This window comes from Equus quagga, chromosome 17 (genome assembly GCF_021613505.1).
Source record: "Equus quagga isolate Etosha38 chromosome 17, UCLA_HA_Equagga_1.0, whole genome shotgun sequence".
NCBI classification, from domain to species: domain Eukaryota; kingdom Metazoa; phylum Chordata; class Mammalia; order Perissodactyla; family Equidae; genus Equus; species Equus quagga.
In genome coordinates, this window is record NC_060283.1 from 55,357,817 (window position 1) to 55,376,922 (window position 19,106).

Here is a 19,106-nt window from a genome sequence, read left to right on the forward strand (position 1 = left end):
ACTTTTTTACAAAGATCTTTAAAATATTATGTCCCTACACGGTAGTTCTGTTTATCTAATCTTTGTTTTAATATGATTCTTTAACAGGGAAAGTCCCTCTCTAACTATGTTTAATAAAAACTAATAAACAAAACATGAAGTGTCTCTGCCCCATATCTAAGCACTGACTGTCCATCTAACATTGTCTTAGATGAGTAGAATCACTCCAAGTCAACGCATTCACATTTGTCTTTGCCAGAATAATACTGTTTATCCAAACTGGTTCTCTGAAAACTGCACGTCTTCCATTAATTTTGGAAAGAAAGAAAGATATGGAGAGACTAACGGTTAAATTTCTCCTCTATGTGTAAATTCATGCTAGGAAATTACAAAACAATGGTTTCCTTCAGGGAATTTTAAAATACTGAATTCCTCTACTAGGAATATACTAGCTCCTTCCTTCCTCTCTTTCTATAATTTTATTATTATTTCAGAAATTAGCTTATCCTCACGGAGGAAGATTTCACAACCATTAAAAGAATATCAAAATACATAAGGAAGTGAATGTTATATAACAAATTAACCATCTCCTACACAACCCCCGGGATTCCACTCCTGTTGTGAGTTGCGATAGTGAGAGTTCTGGTCATCTGTTGAATTAATTTGGTAGCGAAGCCCCTCACATTCTTTCCAACTAGAATTTAAATATAATTCAGTTCTTCAGAATTAAAGCTCTGGTACATTAACCACCATCCACATATTAGGCTCATTTGACTCTTTAATTTAGTCCAAAAGAAAAAGAAAAAAAGCCATTTAGAAAATAACATACTCAGCCGCCTGTTTGTAGTGCTTCAAGTCTTTCCTCAAATTTTTGTTCTCATTTTCTAAAAGCATATTCTGGGTGTAGACATCTGGAACATTCCCAACCTCTCTAAGTTCAGTTATTCCTTTCTGTATTAACTCATACCTAGGATAAAATCAAACAAAAGGCTTTATGTTGTGTCTTTCTACTAAGCTGGCTTAATTCATATATAATTCAAAAAGCTAAGTCTTAGGGAATGCTTAGTTAGTTGCAGTATTATTTTTATAAATTAAAAGTCAAAACAATATATTTTTTAAATAAAATATTAGTGAATTTCTAGGTATAATATCATTATGGTACATAAAATATAACTGAACATCTATGTTCCAGGCATTAATCTAGACACCAGTAAAAGTAACAACAGTCTCCATCCCTATCTAACGGAGCTTTCATTCTAGCATGGATCGGGAGACATTCTATGAAGTAAAATAAAGCAAGGAAGAGGGATGGAGAGACTGAGGTGGACAGTGACGGGCGTTTGAGCTATTTTATATAAGATGATCAGAGAAAGTATGCCTGAGAAAGTGGTATTTGAGCAGAGACCTGAAGGAAATGAGGGACTAAGTTCATGTGGATATGTGGGAGGAGCATTCTTCACTGATAGAAAAGTACATGTAAAGGCCCTGAGACCAGGAGGTGCTTGGCACACACAAGACAGAGCCAAGAGCCAGTATATCTGGAGGCTCTGGAGCCTGAGCCAAGGAAGTGAGCAAGGGAGAGAGGTGAGAGATGGGTCAGGAAGCAGCAGGGAGCTAGAGAGGAGTGTGATTTTACTCTGAATCAGATTGAAGCCACTGGAAGGTTTTGAGAGACAAGAGACACTGGTCAGATTATGTTTTAAAAGGATTAGTCTGGCATCTGTTTGAAGAAACCGACTCTAGGGGAACAAGAGTAGAATCAGAGAGTCTAGTGAGGAGGCTGCTGCAGCAGTCCAGGAGAGAGAGAATGCTCCTTGAAGCAAGTGGGTAGCAGTAGAGATTATGAAAAATGTGTCCCTTCTGGACAAGCTGTAAAGGTGGAGCCAACAGGATTCTCTTATGGATCAGCTGTCAGGCGTTGGTAAAAAAGAGAAGTCAAGGATGATTCCAAGACTTCTGGCTGAGCAGCAGACAGCAATTTACTAAGATGGGGACAAATGCAGTAGGAGCTGGGTGGTTGGAGAAATCAAGGAATTGCTTCTACTCATGATAAATTCAGTATGTCTAGCAGGCATTCAAGTGAAGATGGATATTGAGTATATATGTCCAGAGTTCAGGGAACAAGTCAGGGAGTGCAATTTAAATTCAGGAATCATTAGTAAATAGATGCTGTTTAAAGTCACAAGATTGGAGGAGGCCAGCTAGGGAGTAAATGGAAAGAGAGAAGTGAAGAAGACCTAAGACTGTTTCAAGACTGGGAAAAGAAGGAAACACTACCAAACAGAGACTAAGAAACAGAGGACAGTGAAATAGTGGGAGGATATGAGACAGTTGTGGCTCATGGACCAAGCAAATAAGAAATGGACAGTAGTGACAAATGCTGCAAGGAGGATGAATAAGGAGTACTGAGGATCAAACACTGAATTTGGCAACATGAAATCGCTGAAAAAAGTTTCAGTACAGCCATGGAGACGAAGGCAGAGCTAGAGTAGATATAAGAGAGCAGGAAATGAAGTAGCAACAAACTCTTTCACGGAACTATGCTATAAAGAAGAGCCTAGAGGGGCTGGCCTGGTGGTGCAGCGGTTAAGTGCGCACGTTCCACTTCAGCAGCCCAGGGTTTCCCGATTTGGATCCCGGATACCGACATGGCACCACTTGGCAAGCCATGCTGTGGCAGGCGTCCCACACATAAACTAGAGGAAGACGGGCATGGATGTTAACTCAAGGCCAGGATTCCTCAGCAAAAAGAGGAGGATTGGCGGCAGCTGTTAGCTCAAGGCTAACCTTCCTCAAAAAAAAAAGAAGAGCCTAGGAAATCAAGATCAACCTAGAAGAAGATGTGGAGTGCAGGGTAATTTTTTTTCTTTCTTTTTAATATATATATTATTGCACATCTGTATGCTTATGGGAATGATCCATCAGAGAAAGAAAGAGTTTACGACACAGGAAAGAGAAGGGACAATTGCAGGAGCAATGTCCTTGAGTAGGTGAGAGAAGTTGGGATCCAGTAAACAAGAGGAGGGTCAGCCTGAGAGACAGCATGTATGGCTCCGCCTTGGCGACGGGAGAGCAGAATGCCTGAGAACAGGGGCGGCAGGTCAGTACAGAGGAAGGCAGGAGTCGTGGATTTTCTCTTCCATTTTCTCAGTGAAATAAGAAGAAACATCAGAGAATCATTTACAAGTTTGTAAATAATTACAATTTTAATCATTATATGTAGCAATCAATAAAGCTAAATAAACAATGTAAGCATAGAAAAATATTTCAAGTAATAAAGTTATTAACAAGAAATTCCTACAAAGCTTGCTACAGATGAGCTAAATATAGATTTAAAATTTTTAATTATCAGCATTTTCATATTACAAATCATAGCTTTATTAATTTATTATACATTAATAATCATATGTTTTTGTGTTATATATCTTATCTGATAGTTTAAAAACAGTAAGAGAATCCCTGCAGACTAGCCAGAAGGGTAAGATAATCAAATCAATATTAAGTAATATTTTTAATAATTTATAAAACAGCAAATAGATAACCATTTAATCATAAATTCACCATTTTATACATATTTGGAATATGATTTATACTTACCTCAGAAGAGAGGACATAAGGATTGATTGAATTATTGGACCATAAAATGTTTCTGACCATAAAATTGGATTTCGGCAACTTGTTTTATTTAATTAGTAAAAAAAAATCACTAAAACATTAGTTTGATAAGGAAAAAAGTGAAATATAGTCTTCTTAAATGCTATGTGAATAAATTAATATGTGGTAAAATAAGTACAAATCAAAACATAACATACTATATCACATATATCTTAGGACATTCAAAAATCATTTATCATGCAAAATTTCTGCCATCCATGTAAAAATATCAAAGAGGACTTTAACTTCACTAAAACTATTATAACACCATAAGAAAACTAGGAATCTTAATCTACAAACTCTAGAAATATATTTCTCACTAAATCTACATTTTCCTACATAAGATGTTTTGCTTTTGTTTCGAGTGTGTGTAAATGTGTGTTTTAAAGAAACATCCTGGCCATTTATTTCTTGCTCCTTACTTACTCTCAGAACAAGACTGAAAGGCGTTCAGATGAAAAAAAGATTGTCATAACTATTAGGAATTTGAAATAAAATTTACTACCAATAGAATTTCCAATGAAATTATTGCCAATAAAATTGCATCAATGATCTTCATACTTACCATAAGGTCAATAAACTACTTAGAATTATATAGAAATGGAGGATACACATGTATTTCAGGGAGAAAGGGCATAGGCTTTCATGAGATTTGTCAATATACCAAAAGAGTTTAAGACCCACTGCCATGAATGATGAATAGTATGATAGAATTTCAGTAAACTTATAAATGGTGTATTAAGAGTAAGGATTAGGGGCTGGCCCCGTGGCTGGGTGGTTAAGTTTGTGCACTCCACTTGGGCAGCCCAGGGTTTCTCCAGTTCAGATCCTGGGTGCAGACATGGCACTGCTCATCAAGCCATTCTGAAGTGGTGTCCCACATAGCAGAACTAGAAGGACTTGCAACTTGAATAAAGAACTATGTACTGGGGGGCTTTGGGGAGAAGAAGAAGAAAGAAAGAGAAGATTGGCAACAGATGTTAGCTCAGGTGCCAATCTTAAGGACAAAAAAGAGAAGGATTATTTTTCCTTCAAGATGGCACTTAAGTCATAGGATGTAAAAGAGAGGAAAATAGTAATCTAGATAATAAGAAGCATCAAATGAGAATTTTTCCTTGATGTTTTCAGAGAGAGTTAGGAAAATATTTCATCAACAAAGACAAAATCCCCTTAACTTCTGCCCGACCTGAGGATGCTGGAATCCCCAGCACTATCGTGACTTCTCACTGCAGAAGCACAGAGTCCTTCACAGAAAAACAGAATACAGTTGAATAAGCTCAGTACCGGGCTCATGATTCTTCAAACCAGTATGGAAAACAGACACAGATATGGACTCGAAATCAAGATACTCTAAGTTCTTTCAGTCTCCAGTCAAGGTGAAAGGCCCCTTTATTGATAGTCTTTTCAAGATTCCCTCGTATAATGCCACAATTCAGCACGGGGGCCTGGCTCTGCCATGTGCTGGCGGTGACTGGCTGCCACTTACTGAGGCAGACTTCCTCAGCTCCCTAGGCCCATTTCCTCTTCCATATGATGGAGACAGGATAGGGGCTTCCTGCTACATACAGGTGTTGGCAGAAGTAAATGAGATAATGCATGAGTACATACCGTGCTAACAAAAATGATACAAAGTACATTCCTGAGTGATAAGCCTAATGCTTCATCTTCTTAAATATTTTTAAATCCTTCATATTTAATAAACACTATGTTAATTTTGGTTACAAAATTCATGTTAAATATTCACTTACAAGGCTGTCTTCTTGATAACATAGTATATAAATAAATTTCTGCACATATATTTACAGAGCTCAAAATTGGCATGTTGTAGCACAGTGGAAGAGTGAAGAGACTTTACACATTATACAAGAGTCACAACACGCCTGTGTTTAACTTAATCTTTATTGGGGAAAAAATTCTTACAACATGGCACATAACCAGAAGCCAACTCCCAATCAATTGAAGAAACAGCTAAATGCTAGAGGAAAAGTAGCAGTGTGGTATTCATTGAGAGTCAGCAATGTATATACCACACCACACATACTTCCCACACGCACTGGGCAACATAAGGGATTTTTCAAGGATAATTTTAATTCTAGGCTCTGGCTTTAAAACCTAACCATTCCCAGAAAGTTGCAATGGCACTCCCCACATTTGAGTAACTATATATTATTTGAAATTGTATTGGCTAAAGACAGCAATATTTACCTTTTTTGAAAATTAAAGAAATATACTAATTTATACTTTTTTCTATAATTAAGAAAAATTAAGTTAGTAATTAAATATTATAAATAATTGCACTATTACCTCAGATGGCATTTTTACTACCACTCAACTTTCACTGGAATGATAGGAACACAGGCCAAACTGGAGAGAAGCAAGGATTGAATAGGAAGTAAAAGAGAAAAGAAGGAAAGAAAAGAAAGACTCTGTTTTCAAAACATTTGGCTGTAAAGGAAAGAAGAGTTAGAGTGGGAGGTACTAAGAAGAAAATGAAAGAAGAGCCAAAATGTATGTTTCAGGTAAGTAAGCGACAAGCTTGTTAAGAGCCAGCAAAAAACGGTCCAGTGGAGGGAAAGAGATGGTTGACATATGCTCAGGTAAGGGTACTTAAAGCGTACTACCATATTTTCTCCATTTTAACCCCTTCTTTAATTTTGACCCCTGGGAAATTGCCATTGTTCACAGAGTTTCTAAAATGGACATGAAAATATCATTGACTAAACCCACAGCGCAGACTTTTATGGGCCACAGAAAAACTTCCTGCGACGTTCACATATATATATATATCTTTTTTGTAAATGGCCAGAAAATAAATATTTTAGAATTTGCAAAAAAAGTTTTCCAGGCCATAAGGTCTCTGTTGTGACTAATTAACTTTGCTATTATAGCATGAAAGCAGCCACAGACAATACCTAAAAGAGGTCATGCTGTGTCCCGATAAAATTTTATTTACAAAAACAGAGAGCAAGCCAGATTTGGCCGAAGAGTCTTAGTTTCCTAAACCAGATTTAAAGGATTTACTGCAATTATTGTTCGAGAATTGAAAGAACATAAGTCAAATTTTACTGCCCAAGTTTTTTGGGTTGTGGTTTGTTTTTTTTTTTTTTACAAACAATGGAGAAACCTTGTTTTGTCACCTTTTGTAAGATTAAATGAATTCATAGCAATGATATATTATGTGTTTTTCTCCACAAAAAAAATGTTAAAAATATATATTTAATATTCCTATTGTCCTACTATGCAGAATAGTAAAGGTTTTTGATCAAAGTCAAAAATGTTTCATTTTTAAATTTTGGAAATAAAAATACTCACTACACTATAATCTCATTACAAGCTGGCAGCTGGAGATAAGGATAATTCATTATTTGAACCTCAATATTACTAAATCCACATAAGAAAGAGATATTTATACAAAGTTTACTTTATGATTGTAATATTATGCTAGCTAGCATGTTTACTTAGGGGTTCTATAAATCTTAATACTATTATAGTTTTCTAAAATTTCACCTCAATTCAAACCGCTAAATCTAAAAGGGTAACATAGCAACAAGCACCTAAAAGTATACTTGGTCCCAGATTTCTCCAAGGGAATCATTTCTGCCCAAATACATAAGTACTACGTGTCCTGACACATATTCTTAGAAGAAAAAAAGGGAACTGAACCACATTAACATTTCATTTCATTAGTATCGTGAATTAATCATTTACCTAGTTTTACAAAAATGTATTTTCTAACACATTTGTAATTATTTCTTAGAGACATTTTTATAAAAATCATTCACATAATTTTCAAATTTAATAGGAATAGTATTATTTTTCTACCATCAAACTTGCACTTTCCCTGAACTATATTAATGAAAAATGGTTCTCTTCATTAAATTTATTAATATTAGATATGCAATTTAAAATAATGAAACTGATTTTCTTATATATGCATGGTCTCCAGAGATGAGAACTAACACAAGCAGAAAATAAGAATTACAACACAGTTGGATTAGTAGAAGGTACAAATTGTCCCTATATTTAAAATCATGATTTAGCCCCAAAACACTCAAAACATCTTTAGATATATTACTCTCTCTTTCTATAATACACAATGGCTTTTAAAGATCAAATATATTTTCATATCCAACTATTTACTAATATTTTGTTAAAGAATGTTAGGACTCTAAAAACATGCCTGTTGACATTACTGCTGCAGCAAAAGAATAAAGACAGCATGCCTGCTGCCTTTCATAACCAATAAGTTATTCAAGTCTTCAATTATAACAAGAAAATCTTGTGTTTAGTATCATTTGAAAATATAATTCCACTTCTAAATGAAGAAATACTTACAGAAAAAGAATCAGTTGTGTGAGTAGAGAAAGGCAGGCCATTACACTAGAAGTACAACGAGCAAAGCAGGACTGTTAGTAGGATGTCTGTTTTTTTTAAAGATTGGCACCTGAGTTAACATCTGTTGCCAATCTTCTTTATTCTTCTTCTCCCCAAAGCCCCCAGAACATAGTTGCATATTCTGGTTGCAGCTCCTTCTGGCTCTGCTATGTGGGACGCCGTCTCAGCATGGTTTGATGAGTGGTGCTATGTCTTCACCCAGAATCCGAACCTGTGAAACCCTCAGCCACCGAAGTGGAGGGCGTGAACTTAACCCCTCGGCAACCGGGCAGGCCCTAGTAGGATGTCTTAAAGCAGGAAATAATACCCTTAATAATTATGCAAAAGATTTCATAAAATTTTATTTCATAAAATAACTTTGTATTATACAACTCCAGGAGACATCCCATTTTCATGATTTATGAAAATCACCTACATTTGAATATTTAGGAAAAATATTTTAAAAATTTCTTTAAAATTAGTAACCTGAAGTGTGTATTTGTGTGTGTTTGGGTGTGTGTGTGTGTGTCTATGTTGTGGTTTTAGTGGTGGGGACGCGAAAGTTTTCCATCCATTTCAGCCACTTTGTATAAGCTGAGTCATTTTAAAGTCTTTTAAGACGGTTAAAAAATATACATGTTAAATAATGTTAGTATTTCTAGAGAACTATTTATCCACTTAATCGTTTACCATTCAGACTGAAAGCAATCAAGAGTTCTGGTCATTCCCATTTTGATCAGGAAATTACACAGAAAGTCTTCTATTACTTCAGGTACCGCTGGCTTTGAAGGAAGAACCGTTTTCTGCTCCTGAAATTTAAATGTACAATTATTTATTTTGAAAACATCAAAGCTTTCTTTAATGGTACAGATAGCCTTTTCATTCACACATTCACTTTGTAAACTATTTTTGTTGAGTGTTACGTTCCAGGGACTGTTTTAATCACTAGGGATGAAGCAGTGATAAAAACAGCCTTCATAGTCAATAGTCTAATAGTCAAGTGGACGGAGACAGAAAATGAATAAATTAAAAATATATAGTATGGCAGATGGTACTAAGTGCTTGGGGGAAAAAAAAGCAGAGGATTGAAGCGAGGCAGAGCCAGGTGTAGGGAGATCTGTATGTGGAGCTGGGCGGCTTTGTATACAGAGTGATGAAGGAAAATTTCACTGATAAAGTGGCATCTGAGCATAAGTCTAAAGAGGAGGTAGTCACGCTCCAGACACAGCATAGCAAGTACAAAGGCCCTGAGGTGAGAGTGTGACTGGGTTGTCAGAAGAACAATATGGAAGTCAGCTTCCCGTTTCATTAGCGTGTAATACATTAAAAAAAGAAAAAAAAAAACGTATGGACCTTTTAATTCTTTAAATTATCATTATAAAAACACAACTCAGAGAACTCACCAGACTTGTGATTACCAGAGGGAGAGAGTGGGGGGAATTGGAGGAAGGTAGTCAAAAGGTACAAACTTCCAGTTTGAGTGTAGCTAACACTGCTGTATGATATATAGAAAGTTAAGGGAGTAAATCGCAAGAGTTCTCACCAAAAAAAGAGAGAGAGAGAAAGAGAATGCTTTTGGTAGACTGACTTTTAGAAACGCTATGGAAGAAATTATGTACCATGGAGGGGGCTTGCAGTACTACGTGCATATTTAATAAAGGAAGTCAGTCAGTCTATCAACTAGGTCAGGGGTCAGATAAACATTCTTGTAAATAAAGTTTAGGAGAATACGGCCATGTCCATTTGTGTACATATTGTCTATGGTTGCTTTCGCACTACATGAGAGAGTTGAGAAGTTGCAACAGAGATCTCACGGCCCTCAAAACCTAAAATCTTTAGTATATGACCCTTGAGAAACAAGTTTAAGACCCCAAAAATGGAGGTATTTCACCAAGTGAGATACAAAATTAGGAGAGCCATAAAAACTACCAAATCACGTAAGTCAGTGTATAAAATAAATCAAATAAGGAGCAGATTCTTAATAACATCAAGAGCATCTTTGTCTCCAGAGTTTTCATTTTCTTCTCGTTGGCAAGAACACACTAATCAAACTGCTGATCATTCAGACAGATCTGTTTTCACCTCCAGAAACACAGCAGTGGACGTTCCTCTCTATTTCTCCTTTCTGACCTGGTAATGGTTACATGGTGGGTTACACAGAATGCACGGAAAGCTTACACAGAAATTCACTAAGGAAAGAGAATCTCTGTTGCCCCAAAAAGTTCTTTTCAAAAGTGCTATGCACAATTTAATGCTGATGTTAATTCCTAGTAGCTGCTAAAACATTCAAAATAGTGGTGAGCTGAAGCAAATTTAGGGGGCGACAGAAAATTCCTGACAAATGACTGGAGTTTTAAAACGAATTTTTTGAAAGCTGAAGCAGAATAATTTGGACTCTCTTTCCTAAGATCATTAAAAAACAATAGTATCTAACAGATTATGTCCAGGACCCTATTGAAACATCACGGGAGATGCCAAAGCTGCAGAGCACAGGAGAGCTGCTTTCAAGTCTTTGCTTTTCGGTGAACAATTACGTGTAATTGTCAGGTAAGGGCACAGCACAGCTGGAAGCAAACGTCCATTGTATAATAACAAATGCTACCCTGGCATTTTGTTCCATAAACTTGACTATGATATTTTAGGATGAGATGGCCAATAGTTGAGAAAATCAGGAACACAGGAGGAAAAGGAGGAGAGGGAGCCTGGGCCTGCTCTAGTTTCTAAAGATGCCTGCAGGCTGCTTACAGGATGTCTGTCTGTACGGCTGCAATACAGCTAGTAGATTCCTGCCCTCTCAAATAAATGTTTCCTTTCTCTCTTCCTGAATACACCTGTTACACACTCCTTGAAACATCCAGAACAGAAATCCAACCACCTTAAGCTGCCATGGTTCTTGCTTATACATTGAGATTTATAATCCTCTTAATGGAATGAAACTATATTTTATCTCAGAGTTCAGAACCATTGCACCTATTAAGGAAATGGATATGGTATCGAATACACAATTTAAAGTTTATGAAATAAAACATGCAATCAATTCTCAAATTTTTCATCTATATCACCAAGGTTTAAAGAAAATCCTAAGAATGTATTTAAATGTATGCCAACTATTCAATAAGTAGGCTTCATTAATTTTTTAACAAATAAGGCTTAATTACTTCTAACTTTTAACTTTTCAACTATTTCAACTACTTCAACTACTTTTTAACTATTTTTCAACTATATTCAACTTTCCTGATAGTAGGACTTTTTACTTGCAATCTTTAATGAAGATTTTAAAAGTCCTCATTGAATGGGGACTATTCCATCCTCTAATACGAAAGAAAATATATCTTATTTACAAATAGATGTAATAAGAGCATTACAAAACGGAGCTGGTTTCATAAGCAATAAATACTCTTTAAAACAGAAAGCCCATAGCACAACTCAAAACGAGTTTTTGAAGATAAAATACTATAGGAATAAAAAACAAGTTAAAAATACATAACTAATATCCTCATCAAGATGAACTATTATTTCACATTATCACTTAAATTCTTAAATAATATTTTATGTTATTATTTATTTCATATAATTATTTATTATTTAAAATTATTTGAATTTAAAATGATTTAAATTATTAAATTAATGAATAATTTTAATTATTCCATTTTAAAAGCTTAAGGGGAATTTTTGTGAATTTTCTGCATAGCATTTTCCTCCAAAGAACTCAAAAAATAGGTAAAAAGAAGTTAAATAAGAATTGACCAGCTATAAATATGCCAGAAATCTGGGAAGTTAACTCTTGCAAGGTTATGATAAAAGAAAGCTTCTGAGAAATTGATAAGAGAATGACTGATATTTGGTTCAGCAGATATGACAGGTCCTGCATTGTATTTCTGTCCTCCTTGGATTCATCTTTGGATTTACAAAGACCTTCTAGCAGGACACCACATACAAAAAAGAATTACAGTTTAGGTCATAATTTTTTCACTCAGAGATTCATTTATCCATTTACTTACTCAACTGCTATTCATTTAGTACCTACTAAGTGCCATGCACTGTGTCAGGCTTATCTACTTTATCAGCACCAATACAAATAAGCAGTACATAAAATATTTTTTTACACCCCTTTTTACTTAATGACGTAAAGCAAGAGGGAAGATGATGAGCAGCAAATACACATATCATGCAACTATGTTGATTCACAGCTCATCATTCAAAATGCTACATTTTAAAACTATTCCTATAAATCATTGCATTGATATATCCAACAGACTCATAAGTCCACATAGCAGCCCTCACTTTGTGTCTACCTAGAAGGAACTATATCCATAGGCTACGCTAGAGAATGCAGTTTACTCTGAGCCATTTATAGCAGAATATAACCAATTCTGGCTTCAAGAAATACTCCTCGCGAGCTTTTTAAAATTTTGAGTGGACATATATTTTGGAAAGGAGTTACTGGACTTCCAGACTAAGGAAGTATAGAAAATATGGAAAGAAAATGGAGTGAAGTCTATCCCATATTATTTCGCACTGAGGAAGTCAAATCTGCAACTAAATAAGTGTATCACAATCTCCTCCACATTTCTCAGTAAGAAAAGTTTTCATCATTGAATAAAAGCATCCTTCTTAATTAGTGTTAGTATGAAAATATAAAGCGCTTTCAAAAATATTTTTGCCATCATCATTAAATTATTGCCAATTTTTAAATGAGTTTTCAATTTTATAGGAATGCCATCATTTTACGTACTTTTAATTGGTGGCATTATAATCAGAAAGCATCCTCCACCATATTCTTTAGTAAAATTCATTCATAAGAAAAAAATCATAATATGTGAAGCATTCCCTGTAAGCTAAATATTTCCATGAAAAAAAAACCAGAATGCTTACAAAACAGACTGGAGAATCTGTATACAATACCAAATTCTGTACATGAGTGTTGAAAATCCTTGGTTTAGTCTCCAATGAGACTAAACAGGCAGAGTTCTGAGGACAGGTGTCATTCGTTGCAAAGACGTGCAGGAGTAATCAGATGTGGATGATGAGGATGCCGAGAAGAAGAAACACGACTACTCAAAGTGAAGGTTTGATGATAAACAGGAGGGAAAAAGGCAGAGCACATGATAGGGCTGCATTTAATAAGGACAGTGAAGGACTCAAAATTTAAGTGACTTTCAAAACTTCACATTAAAAGTATCACTGCTAAACTTTAGGGTACAGTTGTGTTCAAAATTCTCACCAAAATGTGAGTGTCTATAGCCTGTTCTTGGACCATGTGAATTGCTTTTGCCAGATCTTCTTCACCTTCTGGAATGCTAAAATTGTCATCTGGTATCTAAATAAATCACAAGGAAAAAAGATAGGAAGAGTGAGTAGGAATATAAAAATACCTTATTTCATTTCAGAAATAATTCTTTCCTCACAAAACAAACGATCGAAGAAATATACTTTATGTAAGACACCATGTCATTCTGAAGTTCTATGAAAAATGGATAACTAACAAGCAGGAAGCTTTCTGACTTCCTTGTAAACATCACTCAGTGTCACTTCTAATAAACTCGAGATTATCTTATGAGCATCTGCTCTTATCTATAAAGGAATATGTAGCCTAACAACTCTACCGAAAAAATGTTAGGCTATCTAAATGCCGCTATTCTCTCCTCATCCCAGATTTTCTCCATCATTACTTTTTTATAACTATTTGCAACTGCAAATCTCTATTAAAAACAAACCAAAACTTACTACCCAAATGTTAAGTTTTTGGAAGAATGCAATTGACTCTCATTATGATATTAATGATAGTTAACACTTACCACAAGCTTCTTATGTAGTGATCAGAGTTTAGACTTACTAACTCATTCAGTAATTTCATGTGGTACATATTAACATTGTCTCCATTTTACCAGCAGTAAGAAAGTCTATCTTCTACGTTTGTTCTGTCTTTTGCTTGCCCAGGCCACAGATGACCAGGCTTGCTTCCACAGTTTGATCTGCACCTGCTGTCATCTAAGTGTGACTCTATCCTCCAAGTCTCAGAAGTAACGCTAGGTCTCATTGGAGGAAGGAATTAAAGGAAAGGTGTGAGACAGGAACCACATGAGACAGAAGAATAGTCAAGCTGAAAGGAAGCACCGGACCTGAGCTCCAGCTTGGCAGTGGGCAGCTGGGAACCCTGCCAAGAGCAGACTGCAGGACAGGGGATGCTGCTAGACAGCGATGACAGTGTGCAGGGTGGATCCACACTGCAGGTGACAGGGAGCTGCCTCTGAGGCACAATTAACAGAAGAACCAAAAGAACCAGATGTATTAACCAATCTGAATTTTTAATAGATTTTTCACACTTAACTCTTAACCAGCTAATATTAGCTAAATTCACTTGAAAATCTAGCACCTCTTAAGGAAAAATAAAATAAAATAAAGTGAATATTTCACAAGAATGACTGTAATGAATTCACAGAATACCTAAAATGAACAAATTACCTCTTCATATTCATAATCATCTTCAGATGCTTCAGTTATGGTGACCTCTGAAATCTTGTCAAGTTTTAATCTCAAAACATATGGAATAAAATTATTATATTTAAAATTGATTTGACTTTAAAACACAGTATTAGATCCACTTATCTTACTAAGTTGGGAAATACATACAATTTAAGCTCTTTTTTAAAAATTTCCCTTCCCTATACAGCCTACAAATATAAGAGATGTTTTAAAGTAAAATATTTTAACTATTATTCTAAATTATTTTCTATACAACCCAACCCCATGAAAACCAACATTTCTGTCTGTTTACTATTTAATGATTTCCAACTCGAGTCTAAGAAGGCTTACAAAATAATGTATATAGTATCAAAATATAAATTAGACAGAGATAAGAAAAATGGATGGGAAAACTATCACAGTAAATTTTTCAAATTTATGTGAAACAACGCCAAATTTTCCAGAGTTCTTGAGTCACTCACATGCAGTGTGACTTCTTCATTTGGTTTAAAATATTATGAATGAAAAAATCAAACGGACGCCAATATTTAAATATAAAAAATAGTAATAAGCACATTTCAGTGTTTTCAGCAATAAGAGTTACTTAAATCTCTATTACTTATATATCTCTGTTTTAAAATTGAATTCTCTTCTCAGGAAAGGTAGCCTAATTTTTAAGCAAATGTAAACTATACAGTAAGAATTCAGTAGTTCATCAATTATCAAGAAATAAGCATTAAAACATCAATGGAAATGATTCTAATAAATCCTAACAGCATTGCTGTAAGACTTTCAAAAATTACAAGCTACTCTCATTACAAATGAAAACTTCAAGATAAACTATAATTTTAAAAGAAATCACAACATATACCAGTAATGCTACTTTGTTGCATTTTTTTCAAATGTACATACTTGGTTATGCCAAGTTTAAAAGGGATGAAATTAAATACTTTATTGCACAGTGATGGTTACGAAAATCAAAGACGAGATTAGCCAGTTCTCATTTTGCTGCTGGTTATGAGACATGGTCTCTGTTATTCTGCCTTCCAAGAGTTAGCTGAAAGTGTATATAACAACTTCTGTTGCTTGTAATAAGAACTGATAACACTCACCTAGTATTTAATAGGAGTCCAGCACCGTCCTAAGGGTTCTGCATATATTAACTGACTTGATCCTCATCCTACCTAGAGGGTGGAACATCCTACCTACGAGGCCCCAGAACTCAGAGGCACAAGGCTGCACAGCTAGGACCCAGCAGAGCTGGACATCATTCCCAGCAGTTCAGGCCCCACTAGGCTCCACTGGGCTCCACTACCTCTCTTGTTATTCCCTATGGGTTTTCTGTGCTATGTAAATACTTGAGGTACTTGCCAATTATCTTGCACACAGTTCTAAACCTGAAAAGATAGGGAATGCACTCATGTTACTCATCCCCATCATAAGCAATAACTCTTCACTGCTTGTCTTATCACTTGAGATGACACTTAAGCCTAGTTCAGTTAGGACCAGTTCTCAGGAAACAGATATTTATGAAAGGGCCAGTATTTTATCGTCAAATATGAGTGTCTCTCCTAAGAATGTGGTGAAAAGTAATTCAGGCTCAAAAAGCAACTAATTAAAAGTAGATTAAACTACAAGAGAAAAAGTTGCACACCTGCAGTCTGTCCCATAACCTTGAACTCACCTCACCTGTAGTGAATACCAGGCATGAAGTACCTTCTTATATTAGTTACCTGTTGCTATGGAACACCTTCCAACAGCATTTGCCTCATTCTCCTTTAATTCCTTGCCAGTAGCCTCCTTAAAAGTCATCAGGCTTCCACCAACAGTCTGTTCACTAACATCCTACTTAAAGTACTTCCAACATTTGCCCAAGGCTCAGTTCCAAAGCCACTCTGCTACTTTAAAGTATTTCTTATGGTAGAACCCCACTTTCAGGTATCAAAATTTTTATTTTTTACTTATTTCTGCATAACAAGCTCCCCAAAACTGAGGGCTTAAAAGAACAATAAGCAAGGGCCAGCCCAGTGGCATAGTGGTTAAGTTCGTGCGCTCCTCTTCAGCAGCCCAGGACTCATGGGTTTAGATCCTGGGTGTGGACCTAGCACAGTTCGTCAAGCCATGCTGTGGCGGCATCCCACATAAAATAGAGGGAGATGGGCACAGATGTCAGCTCAGTGACAATCTTCCTCAAGCTAAAAGAGGAAGATTGGCAACAGATGTTAGCTCAGGGCCAATCTTCCTCACACACACACGAGAACAATACGCATCTTATCTCATAGTTTCTGCAGGCAAGAATTCAGTAGTGGCTTATCTGGAGGATTCTGATTTGGGATCTTTCATGAGGTCTCAGTCAAGATGGCAGACAGAGTCACAGTACAAGATGGCTCACTGATATTGCTGGCTGGAAGTCTCAGTTCTCAGTGGGTCTCTCCACAGGCTTCTTAAACATCCTCAAGACATCGTGGCTAGCTACCCACAGAATAAGCAATCTAAGAAAACAAAGTGGAAGCCACGATATCTTTTATGACCAAGCCTCAGAAGTCATACATCATCATTTATTTAATATCCTATTGGTTATGTATGTCAACCCTATTCAGTACATATGGGGGCTACAGAAAAGCATGAATACCAAGAAGTGGGGATCACTGGGCATTATTTGGCAGGCTGGGTATCACACTACCTTATAGGGTTTCAAGAGTGAATCATCGGGCTTATAGTAAATGTTATACAAGTGTTTGTTCTTATTTTCCTTGTTTTGGAAAGAGTTAAGTACCTATGGAGAAGTCTCATAAGTCTCCCATGGCCTAATTCCCCCAAATGTTAAGATGAATGGATAAATCAAAAACATTCTAAATCTTTCTTCTTTTCTAGATTTATATTTTTCTGACACATTTTCACTTAATAAGACAAAATTTCCTAAGATTCAGCTACAGGAAGTCAGCTTCTTTTTTGTAGAAAAGTACAGCCCCTTCTGCGAGGCAGCTACCAGAAGACAACTTTGTAAGAAGTCACTTGTCTACATCTCCACAAACCAACACCATCCTTTTTCACTGCTCACATATACTAAATTTCACAAAGAAATAAATATTCTAAAGTCATCTGCACAGACTTTAAAATTGTGCATAATCCAACTCACAAGATTATTGTGAGGAAGAAATATCAAAGCATAGGTTGTTAAACATAGCAACATGTAGAGGGAAAAACATGATTTGTCCTCAAAGCTTTGAAAATATCAAACAACACTTGTATGCGGCTACCCAGAAAATATTTGAGGCAAGAGCTTTTAATCACTAATAATATATTCTGTTTCCCCAAAATGAAAAAGATTAAGGGAAAAAATAACTACCATTTTATAAAGCTTAACAAGTATTGTCATATGGACCATAACCATGTTTATTCTCACAACAATCCGTGAGATTGACTGGTACAGATACAGTTATCACTAAATTGAGAAAAAAGAAACTGAATCAGGTGGATTAAAAGATTTTCCAGGAATCACAGAGCTATGAGTGACAAAGACAAGTTTCTTGAGTAAAAACATCATGAATTTTCTACCTTACCCATAGAGTTTCTACAGTGACACAACAGGAATATGCAATTTCTACTAAGATCCTAGGTAACGAACTCTCACCTATTTGTCTTCTAAACTCTCCAGTGTGATATTACCAACAACCAAATCAAATCATTTAAATATCTCAATTTGAAGACCCTAAAAGAGGGAGAAGTATAAAAGACCTACAGGACTACAGACTCAAAGACTAAATTAACCAAGGGCAAGAGATTAATGAGACAAAAGATCAGAAAGAGGATGAACATCACAAACAGGAACCAGCACTCTCCTTGATGGGCATTTTTAGTATCCACAAAATGTTTTGTATAGAAAATCTTCCCAGAAGCAACTTAGTTGAAATGTGATGTTGCAGTGTTACTGAAGAAATAAATGTACTTTTTGGCACGTATGCTTGTATGCATCTGTTTATCTGGCTAGCCGGTCAGCAACACATGGACAAATGCACAGACGAATCCCCAAACGACTCTGTGGCAGCTTACAAATATGCATACAGTACCAAATATAAAAATAAATGAATATGGAAATTAGACGAAAAAGGGAAACAGTAGGAATAAGATAAAGGAAAAGATGCGGTACATGCCATCAAGCCTCATGAACTTTGTTGAACATAAGCCACAGATCTGACTCTCAGCTTCCCAGCAGTCAAGGTAAAGAGGGGAATGTAATCAGATAGCAATTCAGTATCCAGCCAATGAAAACTGACGAGTTTCTAAGCAGATGTACAGCAATTTCTGGTTCCAAAGGCTGAGAGAAATCACACTCTTAGGTTCTCATAAAGAGAACACTGTGGACTGTACAGATATTGATCCCCCGGGCCCTCAGGAGAGCCAGAAAAACAGAGTGCAGCAGGACCTGATGGAGCCCCATGTGTGACAAGGCTGGAAAGCACTGCCTTAGCAGCAGCATTGCCAGAGTGGAAATGGGCAATTCATTAACAATTGCCTGAAAAATAAAAGCCTTTATTCTGATTCTACTTTTACTGGGCAACTTTCTCATCTGCAATTAAATCTCTTAGGTGATCCCATTCTGCAGGAAATGTCCAGACAGTTAAGCTGCTCAT

The 19,106-nt window shown here is 36.0% G+C and overlaps 1 protein-coding gene across 1 annotated transcript in view; it reads right to left on the bottom strand.

Moving 5' to 3' along the window:
• Positions 1–19,106, bottom strand: part of SPAG16 (sperm associated antigen 16) — an 891,247-nt gene that overhangs the window by 866,851 nt on the left and 5,290 nt on the right. The window contains exons 2-5 of the mRNA XM_046644878.1: positions 14,473–14,519; positions 13,232–13,327; positions 8,698–8,816; positions 809–946 (exon numbers count right to left, since the gene is read on the bottom strand). Coding sequence (XP_046500834.1) covers positions 809–946; positions 8,698–8,816; positions 13,232–13,327; positions 14,473–14,519 — 400 coding nt within the window. The remainder of the gene's footprint in view (positions 1–808; positions 947–8,697; positions 8,817–13,231; positions 13,328–14,472; positions 14,520–19,106) is intronic.